General features: G+C 36.4%; 1 protein-coding gene across 1 annotated transcript in view; it reads right to left on the bottom strand.

The window, feature by feature from the left end:
- Nucleotides 1–189: 189 nt before the first annotated feature.
- Nucleotides 190–25,757, bottom strand: part of cep85l (centrosomal protein 85, like) — a 65,428-nt gene continuing 39,860 nt past the window's right edge. The window contains 10 exon segments of the mRNA XM_058755112.1: nt 190–2,073; nt 3,464–3,644; nt 5,946–6,053; nt 6,202–6,252; nt 7,176–7,293; nt 7,622–7,776; nt 9,390–9,542; nt 11,284–11,481; nt 11,573–11,690; nt 14,823–14,908. Of these exon segments, the coding sequence (XP_058611095.1) occupies nt 1,910–2,073; nt 3,464–3,644; nt 5,946–6,053; nt 6,202–6,252; nt 7,176–7,293; nt 7,622–7,776; nt 9,390–9,542; nt 11,284–11,481; nt 11,573–11,690; nt 14,823–14,908 (1,332 nt within the window). The 3' untranslated portion in view covers nt 190–1,909.

Below are 25,757 nucleotides of genomic sequence, written 5' to 3'. Positions count from 1 at the left end.
TTTTTTTTTGTCAAAGCACCTGAAATATACTTTGACTATTTTAATGAAATGCACATACTTCATACACTACTACACCGTTTACACAAAGATTTGAAAATGAATGTGCATCATTAACTTTCTTTTAACAGTGATTTTTAAAAAAAGATATCTTTTTTTTTTTATTGTTGGCCAAAACATTAAACAAACCGATGTAGAAAAATACTTTATTTGACATTTGTACAAATGAAAAGCATTTTACAAAATGGAAAAATAGTTAATACTTTTGAGAACAAAAAGCTTGTACATAAATAGACCTTTGGCATTTGTAAAATCTAGCTGGAAAATTAAAAGCTTAAGATTTCAAAGACTGATGAGAAATTCAAACATACTGTTAAGCCAACCAGTGGCTTTCAGTGCACAGTGAGTGGGTCATGTCAACCAGTGCACGTTGCTTTTGTATTCATATATACACAATTCAGCATGCGGTCACACTGTCCTCTAATGCACAATGAAGAGCACCACATACATTCTCCATCTGGTTATGAGCAGCTCTCTGCCTGAGAATAAATATGCATTGCTTGTGAATATGGCTTAGCTTGCCTGCACCTTTATGAAATAAACTTGTCTCTGCCAGTTATGGAAAATATCCCTCGATGTCAAACTGTGGTTCTGCTGCATAGATTCGTAAAGGCACAGAATAATATTACATATCTGCAAAAACGCATTAATAAATGCTGGTTAACGTGAGGTTGCATAGCGCAAAATACATCTAATTAGTTACCTTTATCTATTCCCTTCTTTACATAAAAAGAAAAGTAATTCTAAACCTATGCACATGCACAAGATATTATGAGCGCATAATGACAAAACCTCCGTTTGAAAACATGCGTAATATACTTTAAATACAACGAGATTACAGTCACGATACATAAGCCGTATATAGATGCTTGTACTGTAAATATCTTAAACATTTGTCACCTTGGTGCAAAGCTTGACATGACCGCATCGCTGGACTTTATCAACTATAAAAAATTCTGCTTGGGGTCAAAATGAACTTACTGACACTTAAATTCCCTTCTGAAAGCATTCAGCTCAACCGCAACGAATAAAAGACTCTTAAAATACCTGAGTGAACAAGTTTTGCATTGATTTCGTCCATATTCCTAAGAAATACATGTGTTATCTGGAGTATATAAAATGTCATGAGCATGTCACAGGAAGTGCAGAGCATTCCGTTTCCTGTCTGCCTTTGGAACTCAACATGTGCAACTTGTTCTGAACCGAACTGTGCTGCAGCGTTAAAAAAGCAGCTCATATTTTATTAAAATTAAAAATAGTTAATCGGTGTCCTGAATAGATTAACCTGGATTCCTCTGCTGTCATTTATTTTGAATTGGAACATTGCTTGTTTTTACGGAAGCTCAAACATACTAAACCACATGAAAACATGCAGGATGTTGGTGATGAAGGACCTTTCAAATGCTGCTGTTCCTGTCGGTTTTTTCGATGTAGAGGATCCTGAATGTCGACCTGCGACCTGTAGCTGTTGGGTAGAGGATGGACCAGCTTCTTTGGGTAAAAATCACTGACGTTCATGAAGTTTGGAGGTACACAAACAGCAACACAAGGCACTTTAGGACACCAGTTGCTCTACGTTCCCTCAAAGACGACTGACAGGAACAGCGTGAGGAACTCAACCTCAAGCAGTCTCAATAAATACACTAAAACATTCAAACTCCTTGAAAATTCAACGTTCCACAAGAAACAAAAAAACAAGAAACTTGTAAAGACGTCCTTGTAAACTGGATTCACAGCTTGGTCCAACCTTTAGTAGTCAGAAAGACCTTGTTTGTTTCCATCAGGTTGACTTTATTTTCTCTTTATGAGCTCTGGGAGCACCGTCTGTCCTGACAAGGTGGAAATGGAAGCCTCATTGCGTCACGCAGTTTTCGCCCATGTCCTGTGCGTAACGGTCCGAGATGACCGTCCGCAGCTCGTCAATGTCTTTCCTCAGCTGGCACACCTCCACCAGCTTGGCCCGCAAACCGTCCTCCATCAGCGGCTTCTCGTTCTCCTCCGCCGAGCAGCTCATAGCTGGAAAAAAAAAAGTGTCACAAATGGGTATTTTCATTCCATTGGCTGGAATGGGTACTTTATCTGGTGCTGCAATAAAGTGCATTTATTCTTAATTATGAAAATGTTAATGTCTTTTAAATGACACATTGTGTTTCACGTTATATCAGCAAAGCTAAACGGATGAAATTAAACATTTCTCTTTCTTTGTGTTTTCAGTTAACAAGCTTACAACTTAGCCTACTAGCCTAGCATAATGCTAATAGTTAAGAAAAGGATTTTAAATACATGATACACTGCTATTCAAAAGTTTGAGGTTAGTAATGTTTTTTTTTTTTTAAAGAAATCTCTTGCGCTCATCAAGGCTGCATTTATTTGATAATTTTGTGAAATATTATTACAATTTAAAATAACTGTTTTCTATTTTAATATATTTTAAAATGTAATTTATTCCTCTGATGGCAAAGCTCTCAGCATCATTACTCCAATCTTCAGTGTCACATGATCCTTCAGAAATCATTCTAATTTGCCGCTTAAAAAAATCTGAAAACTGACATTTTTTGTCATGATTTTTTGATCATTTAAAAGAACAGTATTTATTTAAAATCAATGCATACTTGCTGAAAAAAAATCATTAAAAAGTACATTTGAAAACTTATTGACCCCAAACTTAAAAAAAACCCCACCATTAATTTTAAAACACTGCTAAATGTAATCTTTAGCAAATCTCAAAACGAATATCCATTTTTCATACTGTACATTACAATATTGTGATGCATAATTTGACTTGCAGCATTTAAAACGATTTTAATGTTCTATTTTTAATTAAAAATATTTAAATATGAAGTGAGAACTAAAATATGAAATTCAAATTTAAATTAATAATAATAAATAAATTAGTGCCGTCAAACAATTAATCGCGATTAATAGCATACAAAATAAAAGTTTTTGTTTGCAAAAAAAAAGTTTGCAATATATGTGTGTTCTGTGTATATTTATTATGTATATATAAATACACACACATATAGTATATATTTAGAAAATATTTACATGTAGTTACATGTATATATATTCACGTAATTTATATTATAAATAAATATTCAATATATAAACATAACATATTTTTCTGAAATATATACATGCATGTGTGTATATTTATATATACATAATAAATATACACAACGCATACATATATAACTTTTATTTTGGATACAATTAATCGCGATGAATCGTTTGACAGCACTAAAATAAATTAATAATACTAAAGGTAAAGTGCAATATAAATTCCGAGTGACTAGGGATGAACAGAATTTGAATATCTATAAATTAATTTCTGGATTATTAAAGGCTACTGTAAAAAGATAATATGCTGCTAAGGCTAGAGTTTTATATGTTATGGATGAGTATTTACATTTTATGCCAAGCAGCAGGGCCAGGTTGGGCTCTTTGCCTTGAGCTCTCTGTGTGAGGACACTGCACAGGCCCTTCAGATCCAGCAGACACAGGGACATCTCTTTCAACAGGGGCCCGGCCTCCTTCAGACAGGACTCGGAGGTCACATTCAGCGTCTCCTCGTCTGGCCGTCTTTGGTTCTGTGGAGATAAAAATACAGAAAGAAAAACACGCAGCAGGGTGAATCAGGACAGAGCCTTTCAAGGGAACATTCAGAGTTTAATTTTAAATTACGGAAGTACAATGAAGCTCCGGCTTGTCACATTTGCCACTGGAGATTTGAGAGAATGGTTATTTTCACCTTCAAATGCTATTCCGGACACAAAGAATGTGTCTGAAGTGTGATTTCAGCATTTTACACTGCAGTGTGGGAGGAACTTTCAGAGTTTGGACTGCGGCGTTGATGACTAAGCTTAACAATTGTGTGTGTCCTGATACAGATTACCAGCGTAACTCATTCCCACTTATCAGAGCATATTCAAACAAGCGCTACAAGAAGAAATTCATAAGTAGCTGTTTGTGAAAGCTGTCCAAAACATTAAACAGTGAGAGGTGGAATTACTAGCACTTACACAGCAGGACTACACCAAGAGCGGAGGAGAACGTGTGCCCTGATCTATTGGGGACGGTGGGATAAAATCTGCACATCAGCGGAAAACGCTTGATAATTCATTCAGATCTTGCCAGAAGAGAACTGTTCTCTGTGTTGTACATTATAGAAGATGCAGATATTCATTTATACACACGAGGTCATTACGAAATAATACTGGACAGCATCAAGCAGCTTTGCAAGTCATTTCACACAGCTAGAATGTAGTTACTCGACATTTAGTAACTCTTTTTAAAACTAATTATATTGCTAGAGCTTGTACAAATTCCAGAAAATTAATAAGGAGAAAGTGAGCACACAGTAAAGGCCTATTAACTAGAGAGTTGCAACAAAATTACACTAAGTGCATAAAAAAAAAAACAGAAGCTGCATCTGAAATCACATACTGGTTTCACTACTATTAAACTACTTTTTAAAAATTTGGGCTCAGAGAATTTGAAGTGAGAGCTAAAATATGAAATTAAAATTAAATATTAATAATATTAAAAGTAATAATTTTAAACATGAAATGACCAGGATTTTTATATCTTAGTATCTAATTTACAGTCAAATAGGCATATGCTGGATTATAATACAAATATTAAAATGAAAAAATACTGTAAAAATGAAAATGTACTTGTAAAACTTAGAGAGATTACTTTTAATCAATATTTTTTATTTGGCAAGGATGCACAAAATATAAAAAAGCTGTTCTTTTGAACTTTCTTATTATCACAGAATCCTAAAAAACAGATCATAGTTTTCACAAAATATTAAGAAATAGGTTTATATATATGTATATATAAACACACACACACATGCATGTATATATTTAAGAAAAATGTTACGTTTATATATTAAATTAGTGCTGTCAAACAATTAATCGTGATTAATCGCATCCAAAATAAAAGTAATAATATGTGTGTGTACGGTGTATATCTATTATGTATATATAAATACACACACATGCATGTATATATTTAAGAAAAATATGTTATATTTATGAATTAAATATAAATATATACATGTAATACTTTTTTAAAAATTATTATTATAAATGATAAATTATTGAATATATTAAAATAGAAAACAGCTATTTTAAATTGTAACAATATTTCACAATATTACTGTTTTCACTGTATTTTGGTCAAATAAGCATGAGCATAAGACTTTAAAAAACGTTTGAACGGTTGTTTAAATGAACACTAGAAAAGTCCATCTGTCAATGCAGATTTGCATACTTTAATGCAAAATATAAACCCCCGCTAAAATGTAACAAATATGTTTTAAAACTACTCTTATGTAACAGTTGCTTAGAAATGAAACACTTGTCGTTTAAGGCTTCAGGATCTCGGTTTAAAAGCGGTTGTGAACTGCATCATGAGGGAACCAAACTGCTGTCCGCCGCAATCATCCTTTACATGGGATCTTTAATACTTGGTAATCAAACCTTACAATACACTGTGGGTCTCGCATGAGAAAGCCAGTAAGAGCACGCTTGCTAATAACCTGGTGTCCCTGTGGCAGCGGTATGATGTACGGCCTCTGTGCTCTGTGAGAGTCTGTGTGGATCAGTGCGGCTGCGTCACGCATGACTGCGGCTCTGCTCTCGCTCACCTTGAGACGGCGTGCTGAAAAATGACGTCCTGAATTCTAATAACGCACTGAGGGCGGGTTGGGTTATTCATGACTAGACTGCCATGAAAAAGCAGTGTGAGGAATTTAATGGCACAAAAGATGAGCCTTCAATCAAGCTTCTAACTTCCGCTTGCAGGCTCATCTGTATCATTTAGGACGAAAAAGTCTTAGCGGGACTTTAGAGTCCCTTCGCGGGTGGCTTGGAGAGCCGTACCTGCTGAAGAGATTTGGAGAGGGTTTCCAGTTCCACCTCGCGTTCCAAGAGCTGTTTGCGGAGCTCCTGCGTGATTCCCCTCTCCATCTGCAGCTTCTTTTCCAGGGCCTGCAAGAAGGATGACAGACAGCGGTTAGTGTGTCTCAAGCAAGCCTCCTCTGATAACACAATTCAACATTAGCCTTAACATCCATCCAAAAATAAGAGCCAGTCCAAACCAAGCTTCCTCAACCAAAGGTAGAGAATGACATCTTACCGACATCTCCAGAGTGAGTTTGTTAGTCTGCTGCTTCTGATCGTCGATCAGCTGAAACAAAAGGAATCGCAGAGTGAATCATTTCACATGGCTTTGGTTTGAAACGGTTTAAGTTTGTGTCTTTTGTCTTAAAACATTCTACCTAGTCAGCATTTTTGGATGTATACTCATTATGCCTAAAGTCTGGAAACAATTCAGAAATGTTTTTATTTAAAGGCTTAAATTAGTCTTGTAGTCAAACATAAATTGTACATATATGTAAGTATGCATATATATATATATATATATATATGTGTGTGTGTGTGTACAAAATTACAATTTTAATACAGACATTTTAATTATATAATTTGAATGCCCAAAGAAGGAAAAGAAGCCAGTAAATAAAATTAAATAAAACAAAACAAAACAAAACAAAAGAAGATAAAATAAAACGAGAAGTGTTATTTCAGCATTTTACGTTGCAGTGTGGGAAGAACTTGGACTGTAGTTCAGACTGTAACAAATAAAAATAAATAAATAATAATAAAAAAGATTTATTCACCAATTTTTGGTCACTTCCATTAGTTCATTTCAATTTTTGGTTATTTCTATTTGTGTTATTTCATGGCTTTGATAACTTCAATATTTTTCTAAAAGGTGGGATATATTTAATAATACAGAATGACTAGGTGTTCCCAAACTATTGGCCTGTTGTCTTTTTATACCTACATAATTTTTAATTGAATTATTTTTACTATATCACTGTTTTTATTGTATTTTGGTGAGAATTTTATATATTAAAAAATAAACCTAATTATTCAAATCCAAACATTTAATGTAATGTATGTTCCGTCTTTAGTGCAAAATTGAAATCTACCAGTAATTTATTGATTATAATGTACTATCTGTGGCAGAGACATCTGGAAATAAAAGCAGCAAATGATTACAGTGATGTATTTTTAAGCATCATTAGGTGCATCATGGGAGATCAGTACCAGGCTCTTCTGGCTCTGTTGTTCTAGCAGACGAGTGTTTTCCCTTTCCAGCTGCTTCAGGTCCAGCATGGGCAGCCGTACTCCATCCTCCAAGCACTTCTCCACTTTCTCTTGCAGGCTACGAACACAAGTTTTATGGAATTAAATAAAGCACAGAGAGAAATCTTAATAGATCCTCATTACATATATCAAAGCTGCTGTGGCCTTCCATTATTATCTTTTCAGTCCGAGCGGATGATTGGCCTGATTTCATCCCCGTGTTTACGCCACGTTTTCTATGTTTTAATAAGAGTACACAGCACTTTGATCTTCAGCTCACTTAAGGACTGAGCACTTTATATATATATATATATATATATAAAGTGGCTTTCAGAAGGGAAGCAAATCAAAAGCAATGCTTCTGGCTGTGAGGTCGTCTCAATGGAGTGAGTGTGTGAGTGCAGTACCTTTGAACAGCAGCCACCAGCTCTTTCTCCCGTTTGGATTGGGTCTCGATGAGGGCGTCTTTCTCCTGCAGCAGGGCTCGGTTCTCCTCCAGGGTTTTCTCCAGCTGGGCGACGGTGTCCTCCAACGCCTGCTTCTTCCCCTGCACTTCCTGCAACTGAGACGCCACAATATGGACAGAGATGAGTAACACTACTACAATTTTACACACCATTTTGTAATGTTTACTCAAATGTGAAATTTTATTTTGCCCGTGATCAGAATTGCTCAAATTAATATTTAAACAACACAAAATCAAGATATATTTAATTGAGAAGAAAATATAATATGACTTGTTTTCAGAAACAAGTGAATTATTAAAATATTAGTAAATTAGTATTTTTTTTATTTTCTTTGTGTGTTTATTTTACTTATCCAATTGACAAGTAGTTTTTTAATGTTTTGGCATAAACCTTATAAATTTTGTTAGATTTATGCTTAAAGCAAGACATAGCTATCTGACAATGAGCAAGGAAAAATAAAATAAAATAAAATATAAAATAAAATGAGAATGTGTCTGAAGTGTTATTTCAGCACTCGTACTGTAGTTCGGACAGTAACATTTAAAATCAAATCAAATCAAATGTTTTGATTAATTCAACAATTTGTGGTCACTTCAATTGGTTCATTTCAATTTTTGGTTACTTCCATTTGTGTTATTTCATGGATTTGATAACAAATCATAATTATTTATTTTAAAATAATTAAATAATAAATAAAAAATGTTTCATTTTGATTTGTTTAACCAGTTTTGGTCACTACATAATCCTCATTCCATTTGTGTCTTTTTTAAAAAGTTTTAATAACTTAAGTTAAAAATAATACTAAAACAAAATGAATAAGTGTTTACAAATGTTTTTCATTTGGTGGGTAGTTCTGAGTTAAAATATTAGTAGTTTAGTATTTAGAAATATGTTATTTTATTTTATATGTTAGTTTATTTTGCTTATCCAATTCTTGTTTTTAGCATAAACCATACAACATTTTCATAAAATAAAATAAAGTCAATTTTTTTTTAAATAAATAAAATAATGTTAGTTTTTATTCAGCTATTTTTGGTCACTACATAATTCACATACTTCCATTTGTGAAATAAATTAATTTATAACAAATTCTGTTTGTTTTTTTTAACAATTAGTACAGAAATGTATCCCTTTTTAAGGATATTCTGATATGTACTGAGAAGGGAGACTAAAATATTAATGAGTAAAATGATTTTCTGCAGTAAACTGCATTGCATTTAATCCAATCTCAGCACAGAAAAAATCAGCAGACATCATCTGGGGGTAGCTCAAAGTGACAGACGCCTCAAACTACACCAAAGTACTAAGCAGGTAAGAAAACTGTGACATCAAACATTTGTTGTTGACTGTCAGATAATATTAATCTTCACTAGTAAACTGCACAAAACAATGATTTAATAACCCACAAGTAAGATTATTCCCAACCATAATGAAGAGCATCTGTCACATCAGCAGCTGTTTGTGCTGATCTATTAGCAGAACGCCGTGGGGACTGACACTGCTGTGTTGGTTTAGCATTGAAAGGGGAGGCTAATCATGCCCTGATTAACCGAACCAACATCAATTTCGATTTTTGGGACTGACAATCAGATTTAAGGTTGAACAGGATGGTGATAATCAGGAGAAATGAAACTGTTAAATGTAAAAGACTGTTAGATCAGGTTTTGCAGTTTAGGACTTTAGAATAAATCTGGAGCATGGCCCGGACCTGCTGAGCCTGCGTCTGGACCTCGTCCAGCGAGGGCAGGTCTGCCAGGTACTTCTCCAGCGTCTCGATGCGCTGCTGCTTCTCTTGATTCTGCTCCTGTTCACGCTGGCATTTCTTCTTCAGACTGCTGATGTAGCGGTCACGTGTTTTCATCTGAACCCAAACACAAAGTATCTTGTTCAGCTTCAGTAAGGTATGTGGAACAGTTTACTCATTTACTACGCACATTACGAACACAAAACTTTGTGTGAGAAATCTGTACGAACGTTTTCACAAAGATATCACAATTACCAACTAAAATTTATTTTAAACGTACGAAACACAACAACTGAAACCACACGTACGCCAAAATCACATGCATTGGATGGCCTTATAATCATGCTAAAACAAAATTTTAGATACAGATATATAATCTTAAATATAGTTAATCCTAATATAAAATTAAAATGTATAATACAATGAAATGCTATAATGATAATAAATTTTTATACACAGATTTACATAGATATTTAATCATGTGTATGTATACATATATATATATATATATATATATAGTCAAATGTTTAATAATACTGTGGTTATTTTTGAGAACATGTCTGTGAAAAAAAAGGGTTTAAAAAAATAATATTATGAACAAATCACAATTCACCAATAACTTTCCTACTAAAATTGATTCTAAATTTATGAAAAATTGTTCGAACAACTGAAATCACATGCATTAGATTGCCTTATGATCATGATAAAATAAAAGTTTAGTTATAGATATTTAATCTAAAATATAGCTAATCATAATATAAAATTCTATACATATATATACATAAATAATTATCATGAATACATTTTATATTATATACAGTATATATATATATATATATTGCTGTCAAATAATTAATCGCGATTAATCGCATCCAAAGTAAAAGTTAATTTACATAATATATCTGTGTACTGTGTATATTTATTATGTATATATAAATACACACACATACAGTATATATTTTGAAAATATTTATATACATTTACATGTGTATATTTATTATTTATATTCATATAATTTATATTATATATAAATATATAAACGTAACATTTTTCTTAAATATATGCATGCATGGGTGTGTATTTATATACACATAATAACACATATGTAAACAAAACCTTTTATTTTGGATGCGATTAATCGTTTGACAGCACTAATATATATATATATATATATATACACATATATACATATATACATACACACACACACACACACACACACACTCACTCACTCACTCATGCTATTTAAAAAAAGTCTGAGAAAAATGTATAAAAAATAAATAAATAAATAAATGTCAAATTATTTCTGAGAACATTTCTAAAAAATGTAAATAAGTACTGTCCATAATTAATCTGAAATCATGAGATTGATTGTAATTGTTTTATTTCTAGTTTTTAACTGTAAGAAATAACTGTACATTTTAAAAGAAAATCAACAACAACCAAACAAACAAACACTTCTTTTGGTTTTAGTACAATGGCAAAATAAAAAGCAAGATTTTAATATTTTTTAATTGATTTTATTGCTGTCTTTACAATATCATACTATATTTCTCACATAGTATAATGTACAGCTGGCTAATAAGAGGTCTGTAATTTGGTTTTGATGGTTTGGGCGTGTTTTATGCAAATAACTAACTTCAGGCATGCGGTTGCTTATTTACAAAACTCAAAATTCATTAACATTAGAATGAGGTTAAGAACAAATTCATGTGTGTGTGCATGTGTTCTGAATTAGGGGTACTTATTCATAAGAAATTGTTCTGTGCATACAAATCCAAAATAATCCATGCAATTATAAGCGAATGAGGCCCAAATATTTTAGTACCATTGACGTTTAGAAGCTAGAAGCCCTCACCTTCTCCTCCAGTTTCTTGATATCTTCAGTGTATTTCTGTGTGTTCTGTTTGAGAAATTCGCTGAGGTGGATGACCTCCAGCTCTGCCGCAGCTAGTTTACGGCCCAGCTCTCCGTTCTCACAGCACAGTGGACTCACACGCTCCGGCAGCTGGGACTTCGGACTCTGGCTGGATACAGGACTGTCATACGGAGAGTCCTAAAATAGTGGAGAGAGGCATCAGCCGTAGGTAAGTGACCATTTTTAATCTCATTATAAAAGTATTATGTTATTTGATTCATTATAATACCTTAGCTTTGAGCAGATATGAGTCGTCATAGCGCCCCCTCTGGTTTTGGAGGACTTGTTGTGCCCTTAACTCATTTTCCCTGATCCTCGCATGGAGCTGAAGGATTTGCTGCTTTTGCCTAGAAATTGCAAATCAGTAAGACACTCAATATTCACTTTGATTTTATTGGCGTTCACAGTCTGTTGCACAGCGCTGCTTCAGAGCACTTCTTTGGGGTTCCATGTGGAAAAGTTGTTTTAAAAACAAGCATGCTGAAAAATTCCTTTTGAACGAGAAGGGCATGCTCGCTGGAGGCAGTCGCTGTGATGTGCCAGGCACAACTACTTTTGTAAGAAATGCTTTTACACTTGTAATGACATTTTAAAGTGTGCTTGTTGCACTTGGTTTGGACATTTTCTGCCTTTGAGCAAAATGAGAGAGGGTGTGTGGTTAAACATTACTAGATCAAGTTCAGCATACTAAAAACCAGCAAGATCAGAGAACCGATCGCAAAGCTATCTTGTGGTACCTAATGTTTTGATCAGTTAAAGGTGCTGCAAGCGATCTGTTTGGAAAATTTCCCTTTTTCCTAACGGAAAAAATAACTGAATTAGATGTTCTGAAAGATACCTTTCTCTGTGATGACTGTAGACTCTGTAAACATAAACAAAAATGTGGCCAAAAAGTTCTGAGACACAAAATATAATAAAATACAAATTAAAAAAGGTAAAATAATAATAATAATATGAATTAACATATTCCAAGAACGTGACGTTATTTCTGAGAAAAAGTGTAAAATAATATTACGAATAAAAAAATAAATAAAATAAAAACATTATTAATATATATATATAAATTTTTAAATAATAATAATAATTAACATATTCTAAGACTGTGACATTATTTCAGAGAAAAGTGCAAAAAAAAAAAACCTAATTAATTAATATAATACTACTACTACCATTACTATTAATAAAAATTTCTGGAAAAAAGTGTAAGGGGGGAAAGGTGTGAAAAAAATAAATAAATTCATGAATGTGACATTATTTCAAAGATTTTTGTTTTAAAAATGTAATGAATAAATGAATAAATAATAATAATAATTAATGAATACACTATTATTTCAGCGAAAATTTCTACATTTATACTTATATATAAATAATAATAAAGTACTAAACTAATAAACTTTTTACAATTTATTAAAAACCAACAAATAACCAAAATTATTTTGGCATTAGTACAATGTCAACATAAAAAGCGAATTATTTTGTTGTCTTTATAATATCACAATTTATGATTTCAACTATATTCCTCACACAGTATAAATGGGTTTTTACACATGAAAAATATAAAGTTGTGTTTATATTTTTTGGTTTAAAAAAACCCTGGTTTAGACTATCAGAAGGCTCTGAAATGCTTTCTACCTGTCAATCATGTTGCATGTTCACGGAGCAGTCCATATATGTGAAACAGGAAGCAGAAAGTGTGATCATTCCTGAAGATTATTCAGGTTTCCTGCCATATTCACTTTCATAAACAATCGTCAGTTAGTCTGTGGTACTATTTTGCTCCTCTCTCCTGATTTCAGCATTAAATTTGTAGGGCAGGGTTTTGGAAGAAGAGGAGGAGAAAAGAGAAGTTCCCAAACATTGCTTACAGCATCTTTAATAAGGTAAACTACATTGTAAATGAGCAATATATAAGCAAACAACTAAACTGTCATGTGACGTAGAAGCCTGAGCAACACCAGACTGATGGCCAGCTAAAAGCGATTCCTCATGTGTAATTCTTGGCTGGGAAACACGGTGCGTTTGTGTCTGCTCTGTGGCGTCTGTGGCACTGCCCCGTCTGTCAGAGCTCACCTAAAAGCAAAGCCACACTTCGGCTGACGGCATGATACTATAATTACAAGCGCTCAAGGTCACAGCAATCACTACAGGGTCAGAGTCGCAAACACAGCCGACGTCATGTTAAACGATTGAAACGCTATTAATGAAGCATCTGCCCCTCCCCAGAAACAGGAGCTAATGACAAACTTACAGACAAAAATGGATGATTCCATTACTTTGTTTACATGGGAGGTCAGGATAGGCCTTGTTTGGACACAGACAGTTGACAGATGACAGGAAATGATGCGTAGAAGCAGTGGCATGGCTTTTTCTTTCGGCTAGGGTGAGTGATTATTTTAATAGGTAGAATATGTCTACATGCATCAGACGGTCATCTTTTAACCTCATTTGAATAAATATTTGACCCAACAACCTAAAAATGGTCTTATTCTTAACTGAGCACTCTAAAAATGTCTTTGTTTATCAAGGAGGCGTGTGACTTACTGAAAGCATGATATTTGATTGGATATTACATGTATAAAATATAGATATGTAAATATAAAAATGTCCATTATTATAATCTAATATCTAATATATTAATGTTAATTATTATATATTAATGTCTGTTAATTAAGAATTTACATTAATTTATAATAAAATATATAATTATAATAAATTTAGAGAAATAATATATAATATATTTTAAAATATAATATAATATAACATAACATAATAATGAATATAATAATTTCTAATATCTGTTAATTTAGAATTTATATGTGTGACCCTGGACCACAAAACCAGTCATACATTTTTCGAAATTGAGATTTATACATCATAGGACAATATTAGGATAGGACAATATTTGGCCGAGATACAACTATTTGAAAATCTGGAATCTGAGGGTGCAAAAAAATCTAAATTTTGAGAAAATCGCCTTCAAAGTCGTCCAAATAAAGTTCTTAGAAATGCATATTACATATCAAAAATTAAGTTTTGATATAAAAGAATATAATAACATAATATAATATAATAATTTGATTTCAATAAATATTTGGACCCAACATCCTGAAAAAGGTCTTGTTCTTTGTGTACAACTTAATTTGGCAAATAAAATATATCTATTCATTTAACATATATATTAATTTAAAATACATTTATAATAATATAAAATATATAACCACAATAAATATAACAAAATAATTATATTTTCAGAATTATGTAGATTTTATATTACACGGATATATTAACATATATTTATATATTTGCATATTACATTACTTAGATTATAATACATATAATTCTTGAATTGAGTGTTTCTGGACCATTCTAGCCCAATTTGTCAGCTGATTTTAATATATATTTGACTCCACAACCTAAAAATCATCTTATAATTTGTGTACGACTTCATGAGCACTCTAAAAGTGTCTTTGTTTACTCACCGGTCAATCTCCAGTTCCCTCTGCCTCAGGAGTCCCTCCTTAATCTTTACCAGGGTATTGACAGGGAGAGACGTTCCACCCAGAATCTGCACGAAACAATAATTATAGCATTAGAACTGCTCATCTGGTAAACACACGGGGTCAGGCTAGCGTGTCCTTATGGTAAGCACACTGTAATTAGCATACTCTGTCATCATAATCACTATCAGCAACAAACTGCCACCGAAGCCATGCAGCATTACAGTGAAGAACTCCAGGGGGTTTTTGTAAAGGTCTCTTCTCACTTCGAGGACGACAGCGAGTCTTTGCGCTACTCAATCTAATTATGCATTTGTTTATAACTTTACTTGCATGGTTTTTCCAAGGAGATGCACGACTCACTGAAAGTTATACATTTCAATTATAATCTGAAATTATATATATACACATGTACAGTAACATATAGTTCCCCCACAGCCAGTATGTACACAATCACCAGCAGCGCATGTTTGAGTGAAGGGTGCCGGGTCATGCCTCTTTAACACAGAGATCATTAGGGCACTAAATGGGAGCACTGATGTGCTATCAGAGTGCTGAAAGGACCCCCTGAAGAGCTCGCTGATGATGTCACATCCCACGGTTTACACCAAATATACGCCGGACGTGAACACATGACTCTATAACTCACTACAGCACAAGGGAAGTCTGTCTTGAAATATTGTTATGATCCATATTGTATGGGAGATTGGGGTTAAATGTGTCACTATTTTCGTGTGAAACTGCTACATTTTTTTTGATCTTTCTAAATATTTATTTAAAAAACAAACAAACTATAAAACATACTTAAAATATAAAAAAATTAAACCAAAATATTTTCAATATATTTAATATAATTTTAAAATATTTTAGTCGCTGCTTTATTGATATACTATAATCAGATTTATATTCATGATTTGCAGGTAATAAAATAAACAAATAATAATATTAATAATAATTTTACATATTTAATATAAAATCATTTTATAAATAACAAATGTAAAAATTTATTTAATATTTTAATTGCTACTTTATTGATATACTATAAACAGGTAAATTTGCAGGATTCTCATAAATGAACAATATATAATAATTATTAAATGTATTTAATATAAAATAATTTAATATGTTTAATAATCAATTAAAAATAATTTACAATTTAAATATTTTTCCAAAAATATTATAATTGCTACTGTATTGATATAATATAAATAGATCTAAATTCAGGATTTGCATGTTTCGTAATGAAATGAATCATTTCAATTAATTGTTTATTTAAAATTATTTAATTTTAGAAATGTATCATTTTCAAATTAATTAATACATTTCAATTAATAATTATAAAATGTAAATAATTAATTTTAAAAATCCATACTTTCAAATTAGGTTAGTAAAATATTGTAAATCTTATTTTTATTTATTTTCAAATTATATTTATTTGAAATATTATTTTATTTAATATTTTCAAATTAATTAAATAATTAACAATTATTATCAATTAAATTATTTACTTATTTTCTTTAATTATAAGGTGCCTCCATGTTCATTGTTACTGATTCTTTGTCATCTGAGCAACTGTTCAGAATTGAAATAAATCTTAGGAGTCCTGTACTTTTTGCACTGGATACTGGAAGCGGTATGGTACAATTTCATCCACGGAGACCAATGGTTGCCATCCACTAGACTATGCATGTATGTACTATGATGTGATTGTGCAGGAGCAACCGCAGTTGCCAATTACACAACCAGTTATCAGATGTATTAATCTCATTTACATCAACTCTTTAAAATAGTGTGTATTGTTTCCCAGACTTGACCAGCCGCCAGGCTCACAAATGCCAACCCTATAAATGTGGCACATATCAGTGGCGCACTCGAGCCTGCAAACATGCCTTTATTTGCCTCTGGAGAGGTTTTAGTCCCTGCAGCAAACTGCGCGGTGATAAGAAGCAGGTGCCACTTTCATTGCCAGGCCTCCCTCAACTCTTCACATAGCTGGGGATATTTTTAACAGTCAGTGTGTGGTAAACACAACGAGCTGGCTCAAATCTCCACAGTATGTGCCACGAGCACCAACCACTCGCACACACGGAGCTGTGCAGAAGGAGTCCATCACCAGTTGGGTGGTTGGCAGCAGTGACAACAAACACAGGCTGGGAAGCAGATGACAGAGAATGGATGGGGAGAAGTTGAGTAGGCAGCTCGCTCTATTCACTCTTAAGGGATTATTTCACCCAAAACAGAAAAGCACAATGACTTTCTGTCTTTCCTTATGCATAAAAACTGGTGCAAAAGAATCATAAAAAGTTGTAAAAGTAGTCTATACAACTACATTTATGTGAATGGGTTTCAATTCCAGCAAAGAACTGATAAGAAACGTGTACCTTGAATGCAATGCAAGCTGCTTTGGATAAAAGTGTTTGCCAAATGTAGATGTTAAAAAGTTTTATTAACAATCTTAATTAAAATGCTAAAAAAAAAAAAATAAAAAATGAAAGAGACATCTTAATACATTTTAAGAAATAAATAATTGTAATATTTTATTAAAAGGCTAAAAACACTAAAAATGATTAAACTTATGTCATATTTTAAGTTTATTTTTATTACAACATAATTACTTGAATACTATCTTGGAATCAAAAAGATTAAGAACCACTGAAAGTAAGTGGTCTTAATTGAGTTTATGTCACGGATCGGCCAGGCCCTACTCTCTACCAATCACAACGTTCCACCTCACCTGAGTATTAATCACGTCCACCTGCACCTCATCCGCTCATCACCAGCACCGAGATATAAACCCCATCACCAGTCACACTCACCGTCCGATCTCGTCAGTCGATGTGGACTCTTCACCCAGCAACCAGCAAAGACAAAGAACGATATCCTTTACGAGCTATACTTACCTCGAAAGCCTTACCTCCTGTTTCTGCTCCTTGTATCCTCTCCTCCTCCTAGTTCGTCAACCCCCCCCGGATCAGTGCACCCTGTGAGGAATCCCTCTCCTCGTCCCTGGAAAAGAGTTCAGTGTGTGTGTGTCAACGCCAGCCTTCGTTTCAGCTCCATATCATCTTCACTCATTTCTGTCTCAATAAACTTTATGTGATCACTGACCTTGTGTCCGGCCCATACTGTGACAGAAGATCGGACCGCTTAAATCGACAGACAGGATGAGTGCTCCAGATCCCTTCCAGGAGTTGGTGGATTCGCTCAAGAAGGTCTTACTTCAATCGCCCACGCCACCGGTACCATCAGCTCCACCGCCACCACCCGCCCGCACAAACGCCAACACTTCTTCTCCGATTGTTTTCGCCAGTCCCATGGCCAGACCAGCGCCCTTCTCTGGCTCGGCGGAGGAGTGCAATGGCTTTCTCTTACAATGCAACCTCACCATCGACCTTCACCCCCATATGTTCCCGAATGACCAGTCTAAGATCGCCTTTGTGGTCACCTCCCTAACTGGGCCTGCACTCCGTTGGGCGGAAACTATTCTCCACCAGGCCGGACACGCCACTCAAACTTTCGCAAACTTCATCCATCATTTTAGGGAGGTATTCAGCAGCTCCCCAGGAGACTCGACTGTGGGAGAGAAACTTTATCGACTATGACAAGGTACAATGCCCATTCATCAATATGCCCTCCAATTCCGTACCCTCGCCGCAGCCAGTGGGTGGAATGAACCCTCTCTCTTGACAGCGTTCAGACAAGGGCTCAACCCATCTCTTCGCCTTCAAGTCTCCACATACGATGACACTTATGGATTGGAGAAATTTATTCAACTGGCCATTCGGTGCTCAAACCGTATTCAATCTTGCCACACAGAAACATCCATAGCCATTGCATCTCCTCCTTCACATCAGCCAGAGACCAGTGAGCCTCCAGAACCGATGCAAACCGACTCCACCCACTTATCACTGAGAGATATCCCCATCCCCATGATCCCCATCTATCCTGGAGGACAGGAAAAGTCCTAAAGTGGGGTGAGAGTTGTTTTCCTCACTGTTTTCCGAAACATCCACTACCAGTATCCCAAGATCCCATTCGAATTCCAGTTCACACCACTTCCATTGAGAGCCCAGTGGAGAAGCAATCTGTAGACATCCCTGCCTGCTACGCCCACTTTAGCGACATCTTCTGTCCCCAGAAGGCTGCCCAGCTACCACCACACCGGCCATGGAACTATGCCATCGACCTCATACCGGGTGAACCAGTACCACACGGGATAATTTACCCACTGTCACCTCCCGAACAGAAGGCCATGGAGGAGTATATTGAGGAGGCGTTGAAACAAGGTTATATTGTCCCATCCACCTCCCCTGCTGCTTCCAGCTTCTTTTTCGTGGCCAAGAAGGATGGCGGTCTAAGACCCTGTATTGATTACCGAAAACTGAATGAAATCACAGTCAAGTTCCGGTATCTTCTTCCCCTTGTCCCTACGGCTTTGGAACAACTCCGCGGTGCCACCATCTTCACCAAGTTGGACCTCCGCAGCACTTATAACCTCATTCGCATCCGAGAGGGAGACGAATGGAAGACCGCTTTTGTAACCCCCACACTACGAGTACAGGGTAATGCCATATGGGCTGGTCAATGCTCCCTCGGTCTTCCAAGGTTTCATGCATGAGGTGCTCCGGGAGTTCCTCCACCGTTTTGTCATTGTATACATAGACGACATCCTCATATACTCCCGGAGCCTGGCCGAACATCGCCAACACGTTGCGGAGGTCCTCCAGCGTCTCCGTCAATACCACCTCTTCCTCAAGGCAGAAAAATGCACTTTCCATCAGTCCACAGTTCATTTCCTCGGATATATCATCAACAGTGGTGGCATTCGCATGGACAAGGGGAAGGTGGAGGCTATCACTTCTTGGCCCCGTCCCAATACCATCAAAGAGCTCCAGCGGTTCTTAGGATTTTCCAACTTTTACAGCAGATTCATCTCAAACTACAGCACCATCACCAGTTCCCTCACAGACCTACTAAAAGGTAACGCCAAGGCCCTCTCTTGGAATCCAAATGCCCAAAAAGCCTTCGAAACCCTCAAAAGAGCATTCACCAACGCACCACTCTTAGTTCACCCCAATCCCAACCTGCCGTTTATTGTGGAAGTGGATGCATCCACCACCGGAGTCGGAGCTATACTATCTCAGCAGCAGGGGACGCCTCCCAAACTCCATCCATGCGCCTACTTCTCTCTGAAACTCAGCCCGGCGGAGAGGAACTATGACATCGGCAACAGGGAACTCCTAGCTATCAAGCTCGCCCTGGAAGAATGGAGGCACTGGTTGGAGGGGGCTGCACACCCATTCCTGGTACTTACAGACCACAAGAATCTCCAGTATCTCCGCGAAGCCAAACGGCTGAACCCAAGACAAGCCCGATGGGCTTTATTCTTCACTCGATTTAGATTCAAGATCTCCTATTGTCCGGGTCCAAAGAATGTAAAGGCAGATGCACTATCTCCAGCCCCATCCAATGGACCTCTCCACCAGTCGCCTCCACCACTCCACCTGCCAACCCGCCGGGCTGTCCCCCTGGTCATCAGTACATTCCAAGAACTCAACGGACCCCTCTCATCCACACCACTCACACCTCCCTAGGTACTGGTCACCCAGGGGCCAACGCCACCCTCTCGCTGCTACAAGATCGCTTCTGGTGGCCTAACATGGCTAGGGACGTGAGAAGGTTCATACGGGGCTGCCCTGACTGATCATCGATCGATTTTCAAAATTTTGTCATCTCATACCTCTCCCAGGACTTCCCACTGCCTTACAAACGGCAGAGATCTTATTCAATCAAATATTCCGTTACTACGGCATCCCAGAGGACATCATATCGGACAGAGGACCACAATTAATCTCCCGGGTTTGGAAGGCATTTTTCTCTCTCCTAGGTGTGACCGTAAGCCTCTCATTAGGTTACCACCTGCAGTCAAACGGGCAGACTGAACGCAAGATCCAGGAAGTGGGACGTTTCTGAGAACCTTCTGCCATGGTCGCCAGAACTCTTGGAACCAGTTCTAGGCTGGGCTGAGTACGCCCAAAATGCGTTACGTCAAAGCTCTACTGGACTCACGCCCTTCCAGTGCGTATTCGGTTTCCAGCCTCCCTGTTTCCCTGGTTAGGAGAACCATCTGAGGTACCCGCTATCGACTACTCGCTCTCTCGGAACCAGAGGGTCTGGGACGCAGCACACCACCAGCTCCAGCAGGCAGTGCGCAGACAACGGATAGCAGCAGACGTCCGAAGAGCCGCCAACCCCACTTACCAACTGGGACAAAAGGTCTGGCTATCCACCAGGGACATCAGGCTGCACCTGCCTAGCCGGAAACTTAGTCCCAGATTCGTTGGCCCCTTCACCATTCTAGAGCAAATCAACCCAGTCACTTACAAACTACAGTTACCACCACAATACAAGATTCACCCAACCTTCCATGTCTCACTTCTCAAACCCTTTTCTCCTCCTGTTTCCCCAGGGCCTGGCCAAACGGAGGAGCCCCCTCTCCCTCTCATTGTGGAAGAAGGCGCCGTCTACAGAGTGAAGGAAATTCTGGACTCTCGGCGCCGTGGTGGTAAGCTTGAATATCTTGTAGATTGGGATGGCTACGGCCCTGAAGAACGCTCATGGGTGCCAAGAGAAGATGTCCTCGATCCCACAATCCTGGAGGACTTTCACTTAGCACACTCTGATCAGCCAGCACCCCGTGGCCGGGGTAGACCACCACGATGCCGAGGGCGGCCCTCAGGAGCGGGCCGTGGAGAGGGGGGTACTGTCACGGATCGGCCAGGCCCTACTCTCCACCAATCACAACGTTCCACCTCACCTGAGTATTAATCACGTCCACCTGCACCTCATCCGCTCATCACCAGCACCGAGATATAAACCCCATCACCAGTCACACTCACCGCCCGATCTCGTCAGTCGACGTGGACTCTTCACCCAGCAACCAGCAAAGACAAAGAACGATATCCTTTACGAGCTATACTTACCTCGAAAGCCTTACCTCCTGTTTCTGCTCCTTGTGTCCTCTCCTCCTCCTAGTAAAAAAAAATCATTTATTTTAAAGACAGCACTAGCACACACTTTTTAGGTTTCAAATGATAAAACAAAAGACATATTGTTCATATTGTGTGGACATTTAAGCCACAATTACAAATTTATAAAGTAGAGAAAAGACAGACCAGCACATAATTAAAATATCTTATTTTGCTGATGAAATGACAAAATGTTCATTTTTTTGAATGAAATAATCTTTTAACAAATGTACGCAATATGACGAGTCTAACAGAGCAATATGTTTGTTTAGTAATATTAATTAGCTTCCTTAAAGCAACTGTGACAGGTGGAAGTAGGCCAACCATTCAACCAAATGAAAGTCTGCAGGCCTGTGACGTGTCCATGCATCTGACCAGCAGGCTTTCCATTGAAGATTGGGGAGTGTGTAGGCCAGGACATAGCTGTCATTCCCCACCAGCTTGTCTCCTCTGAGGGTGTTGTCGCCACATGCCAGAAGCACCACGCCATTCCTATCAAGACCGGGACCTTTGCACTTACATAAGATACTATGCTGACCCTAGGCCTCCACAAATCTATCATAAATGCAGGCTGTTATGCAGATGTGGCCATTAAGAATGCACATTTTTTTTTATTATATTTTTGGGCCTTTTTATACCTTTATTTGACAAGATAGTAAAGAGCAGACAGGAAAGCATTGGGTGAGTGGGACCGGCAAAGGACCTCGAGACGGGAATCGAACTCGGGTCACCGTGAATGCAGATGCACTGTGTGTCGGTAGGCTAACCACGAGGCTATTGGCGCCGACAGAATGCACGTTCTTTCACGCAGCATCACGCAATTCATCACGCGTGATCACGGTGCTTTTTCAGATTTTTTCAAAACGTTGTGCTTCACACGATATCCACCAGGTAGCACAAGGAATAACATTCTGCAGTTAAGCACCCAGGCAAGATCTACGACAGTGTTTTATTGCCACGCAAAATAAAATAAAATAAATGTAAGATTACGAGATTAAAGTCATAATATTTTGAGAATAAAATCAAAAATACTAGAATAAAGTAGTAGCCATATTGAGCGTGTAGTTGTAGCAATATAAGAAGAATAATTTGAGAATAAAGGCATAGCATTATGAGATTAAATGAGAGTCAAAAAACAAAGTCATATTAAAGTCATTGTATCTGTAGGTTTTATGGCATCAAAATGTGTGAGTGTTTCTTTGACAAATATTACTTACCAATAACTAAACAAGTTACAAAACTTGCATCATAGCAGATAAGAGCGCCTGTCCTCTTGGCAAGTGGGCACCTAACGGGAATAAACGTCTATGTTTACCAAATTTTATGCTGTTACATAAACTAAAAGCTTTATGAGTCAGGGGTTTGTCTAAACTTATTCCTCCACCTGCTTCTCAAAGCTCCTGACGGCACTGTTTGTCTCCCTCCACGCGGCCATTTAAATAGTCTAAGACAGGAACAGCTGCTTGAGGAAGGAACCTCATTCATTACAGTAGACTGAGGCCAGAAAATGCAAAATGCTGCATCTTTAATTTTATACTCCCTTTGGTCCTCGTTCGCCTAGAGTCAACAACTTTGAATAGGTCTTCATTTGAGAATGGAGAAGCCTCCTCCGCATATTCTATTATTAACCACTACCACATGAACAAAATCCACATTAAACACCACAATAAATCACTTGACATCACATTTCCTATTTAAACAAGTAGTTTGGGCAGGACACAATAAAGGGCAGGACAAATAAATATGTTTGATCAGTTTTCCAGGAAGAGATGCACATATATTGAAACTTCAATTGCGATAAGCTGATAATTATATTGCTGTTATGGTTAATAGTGATATATACAGTGTATATATATATATATATATACTGTATCTATCTTAATCCCATAGAAAATCTGTGGAGGGAGCTGAAGGTTAATGACTTGGAGAGGATCTGCAAAGAGGAGTGGGATGTGAATCCCTCCTGAGATGTGTGCAAACCTGGTGGCCAACTACAAGAAACGTCTGACCTCTGTGATTGCCAACAAGGGTTTTGCCACCAAGTACTAAGTCATGTTTTGTGAAGGGGTCAAATACTTATTTCACTCATTAAAATACAATACAATTTCTAACTTTTTTTACATTTGTTTTTCTGGATCTTTTTGTTATTCTGTCTTTCTCTGTTCAAATAAACCTACCATTAAAATACTATTATGATCATTTCTTTGTCAGTGGGAAAATGTACAAAATCAGCAGGGGATCAAAATATATATATAAAATAAAATTATTAGATAAAACAAACACAAATCAAATTGCAAGGCATCAAAACACTACAAATGATTAATCAAACAATAAAAGATAATCTGAATATAAAAACAGGCAGAAATAAGCAATTAAATATCTAATACTGGTTGAATCTGATGGATGATAGATGTGTATTCCTAATAAATATAATATTAAATATTAAATAAAACAATTAAATGCAAATCTGTTAATGTAAAGTTACTTGATGGTGTTTAGGAACAGCATATAAAATCCTCTAAGCAAAAATTGAGTTCAAGAGGTGATTTCACTGATTTCAGATGTAAAAATGACTTTCTAAAAATGTAGCTTAGTCTGGTAGCCATTAGAAAGAGGGATTCTTCCACAGAGGACGGATGCCCTTGGTGAACAGTAGAAAAGTCAGATCCACTCTCTCAAATGCAGCAAAGAGCACAGGAAAGGTCTGATGCCTTTCGGCTACAGCACTTGAACAGTTTCACTCTGTCACATTGCACCGCTAATCTGGTGCCAATTCCCTGAACTCTATCACATCCTGCCACTGCGCTTTCTCCAAGGCCCTCCAGACAGCCGTCCATCAACCTCTTGGCATTCTGGGACAACACAAGGGAGACACGCTGGCTCCTTTCGAGGTGGCGGTACTCAGAATTGCCAATAAAGGCAGTGCTGTGGCCATTTGTAATGCAGCGGGGAGTTCAGCAGTGTGTTATATAAGAATCACCTTTCGGTATTAAGCAAAGGTAGGTGATATCGGATTTGCTCAAAGCTATTCTCACTACATTAAAACAGCGCAAATACATAAAATTTAACATACCGTGTCCCAAAAATTATTTAGACAATTAAGCTATGCTTAAAAATGTCTTTACATTAGATTAAGAAACAAAGTATTAAACAAACTGATATTTATTTGAAAGAAAACACAAGAAGCACACCTTATATATATTGTATGAATGTCACTGCATTCAATTGAGCAACGAAACTATTATTGCATAATAACAATATTTATTTGAAAGAAAAACTGCACAAGTACACTTTTTAAGCAAAATATTTATAATGGGTAGGTTGGATTAAAGTTTCAAATATGTGACCCTGGACCACAAAACTTATGTGTCAATTTTTCAAAATCTGGAATCTGCGGGTGCAAAAAAAATCTAAATATTGAGAAAAACGCCTTTAAAGTTGTCCAAATTAAGTTCTTAGCAATGCATATTACTAATCAAAAATGAAGTTTTGATATATTTACGGAAAGAAATTTACAAAATATCTTCATGGAACATGATCTTTACTTAATATCCTAATGATTTTTGGCATAAAAGAAAAATGGATCATTTTGACCCATACATTGTATTTTTGGCTATTGCTACAAATATACCCCAGCGACTTAAGACTGGTTTTGTGGTCCAGGGTTTTAAATATTTTAAAGTTTTAAATATAACAAATATTATTGGAGTATTTTACAATAAAATACTATTTTAGCTTTTCTACTTCAAAATGTTATGTTTGATTCAGTGTTACTTGTTGTTTCTTTTTGAAATTTCATTCTTACAACACTTTTTCTTTGTGCATTGTTCAAAATAATAATAATAATACAATTTGGTCACTTAAGCAATGCTTAAAAACTTTATTGCAT

This window comes from Onychostoma macrolepis, chromosome 20 (genome assembly GCF_012432095.1).
Source record: "Onychostoma macrolepis isolate SWU-2019 chromosome 20, ASM1243209v1, whole genome shotgun sequence".
Taxonomy (NCBI): Eukaryota; Metazoa; Chordata; class Actinopteri; order Cypriniformes; family Cyprinidae; genus Onychostoma; species Onychostoma macrolepis.
The sequence above is the reverse complement of the archived record's forward strand: the minus strand, read 5'-3'. Positions and strand labels throughout refer to the sequence as shown.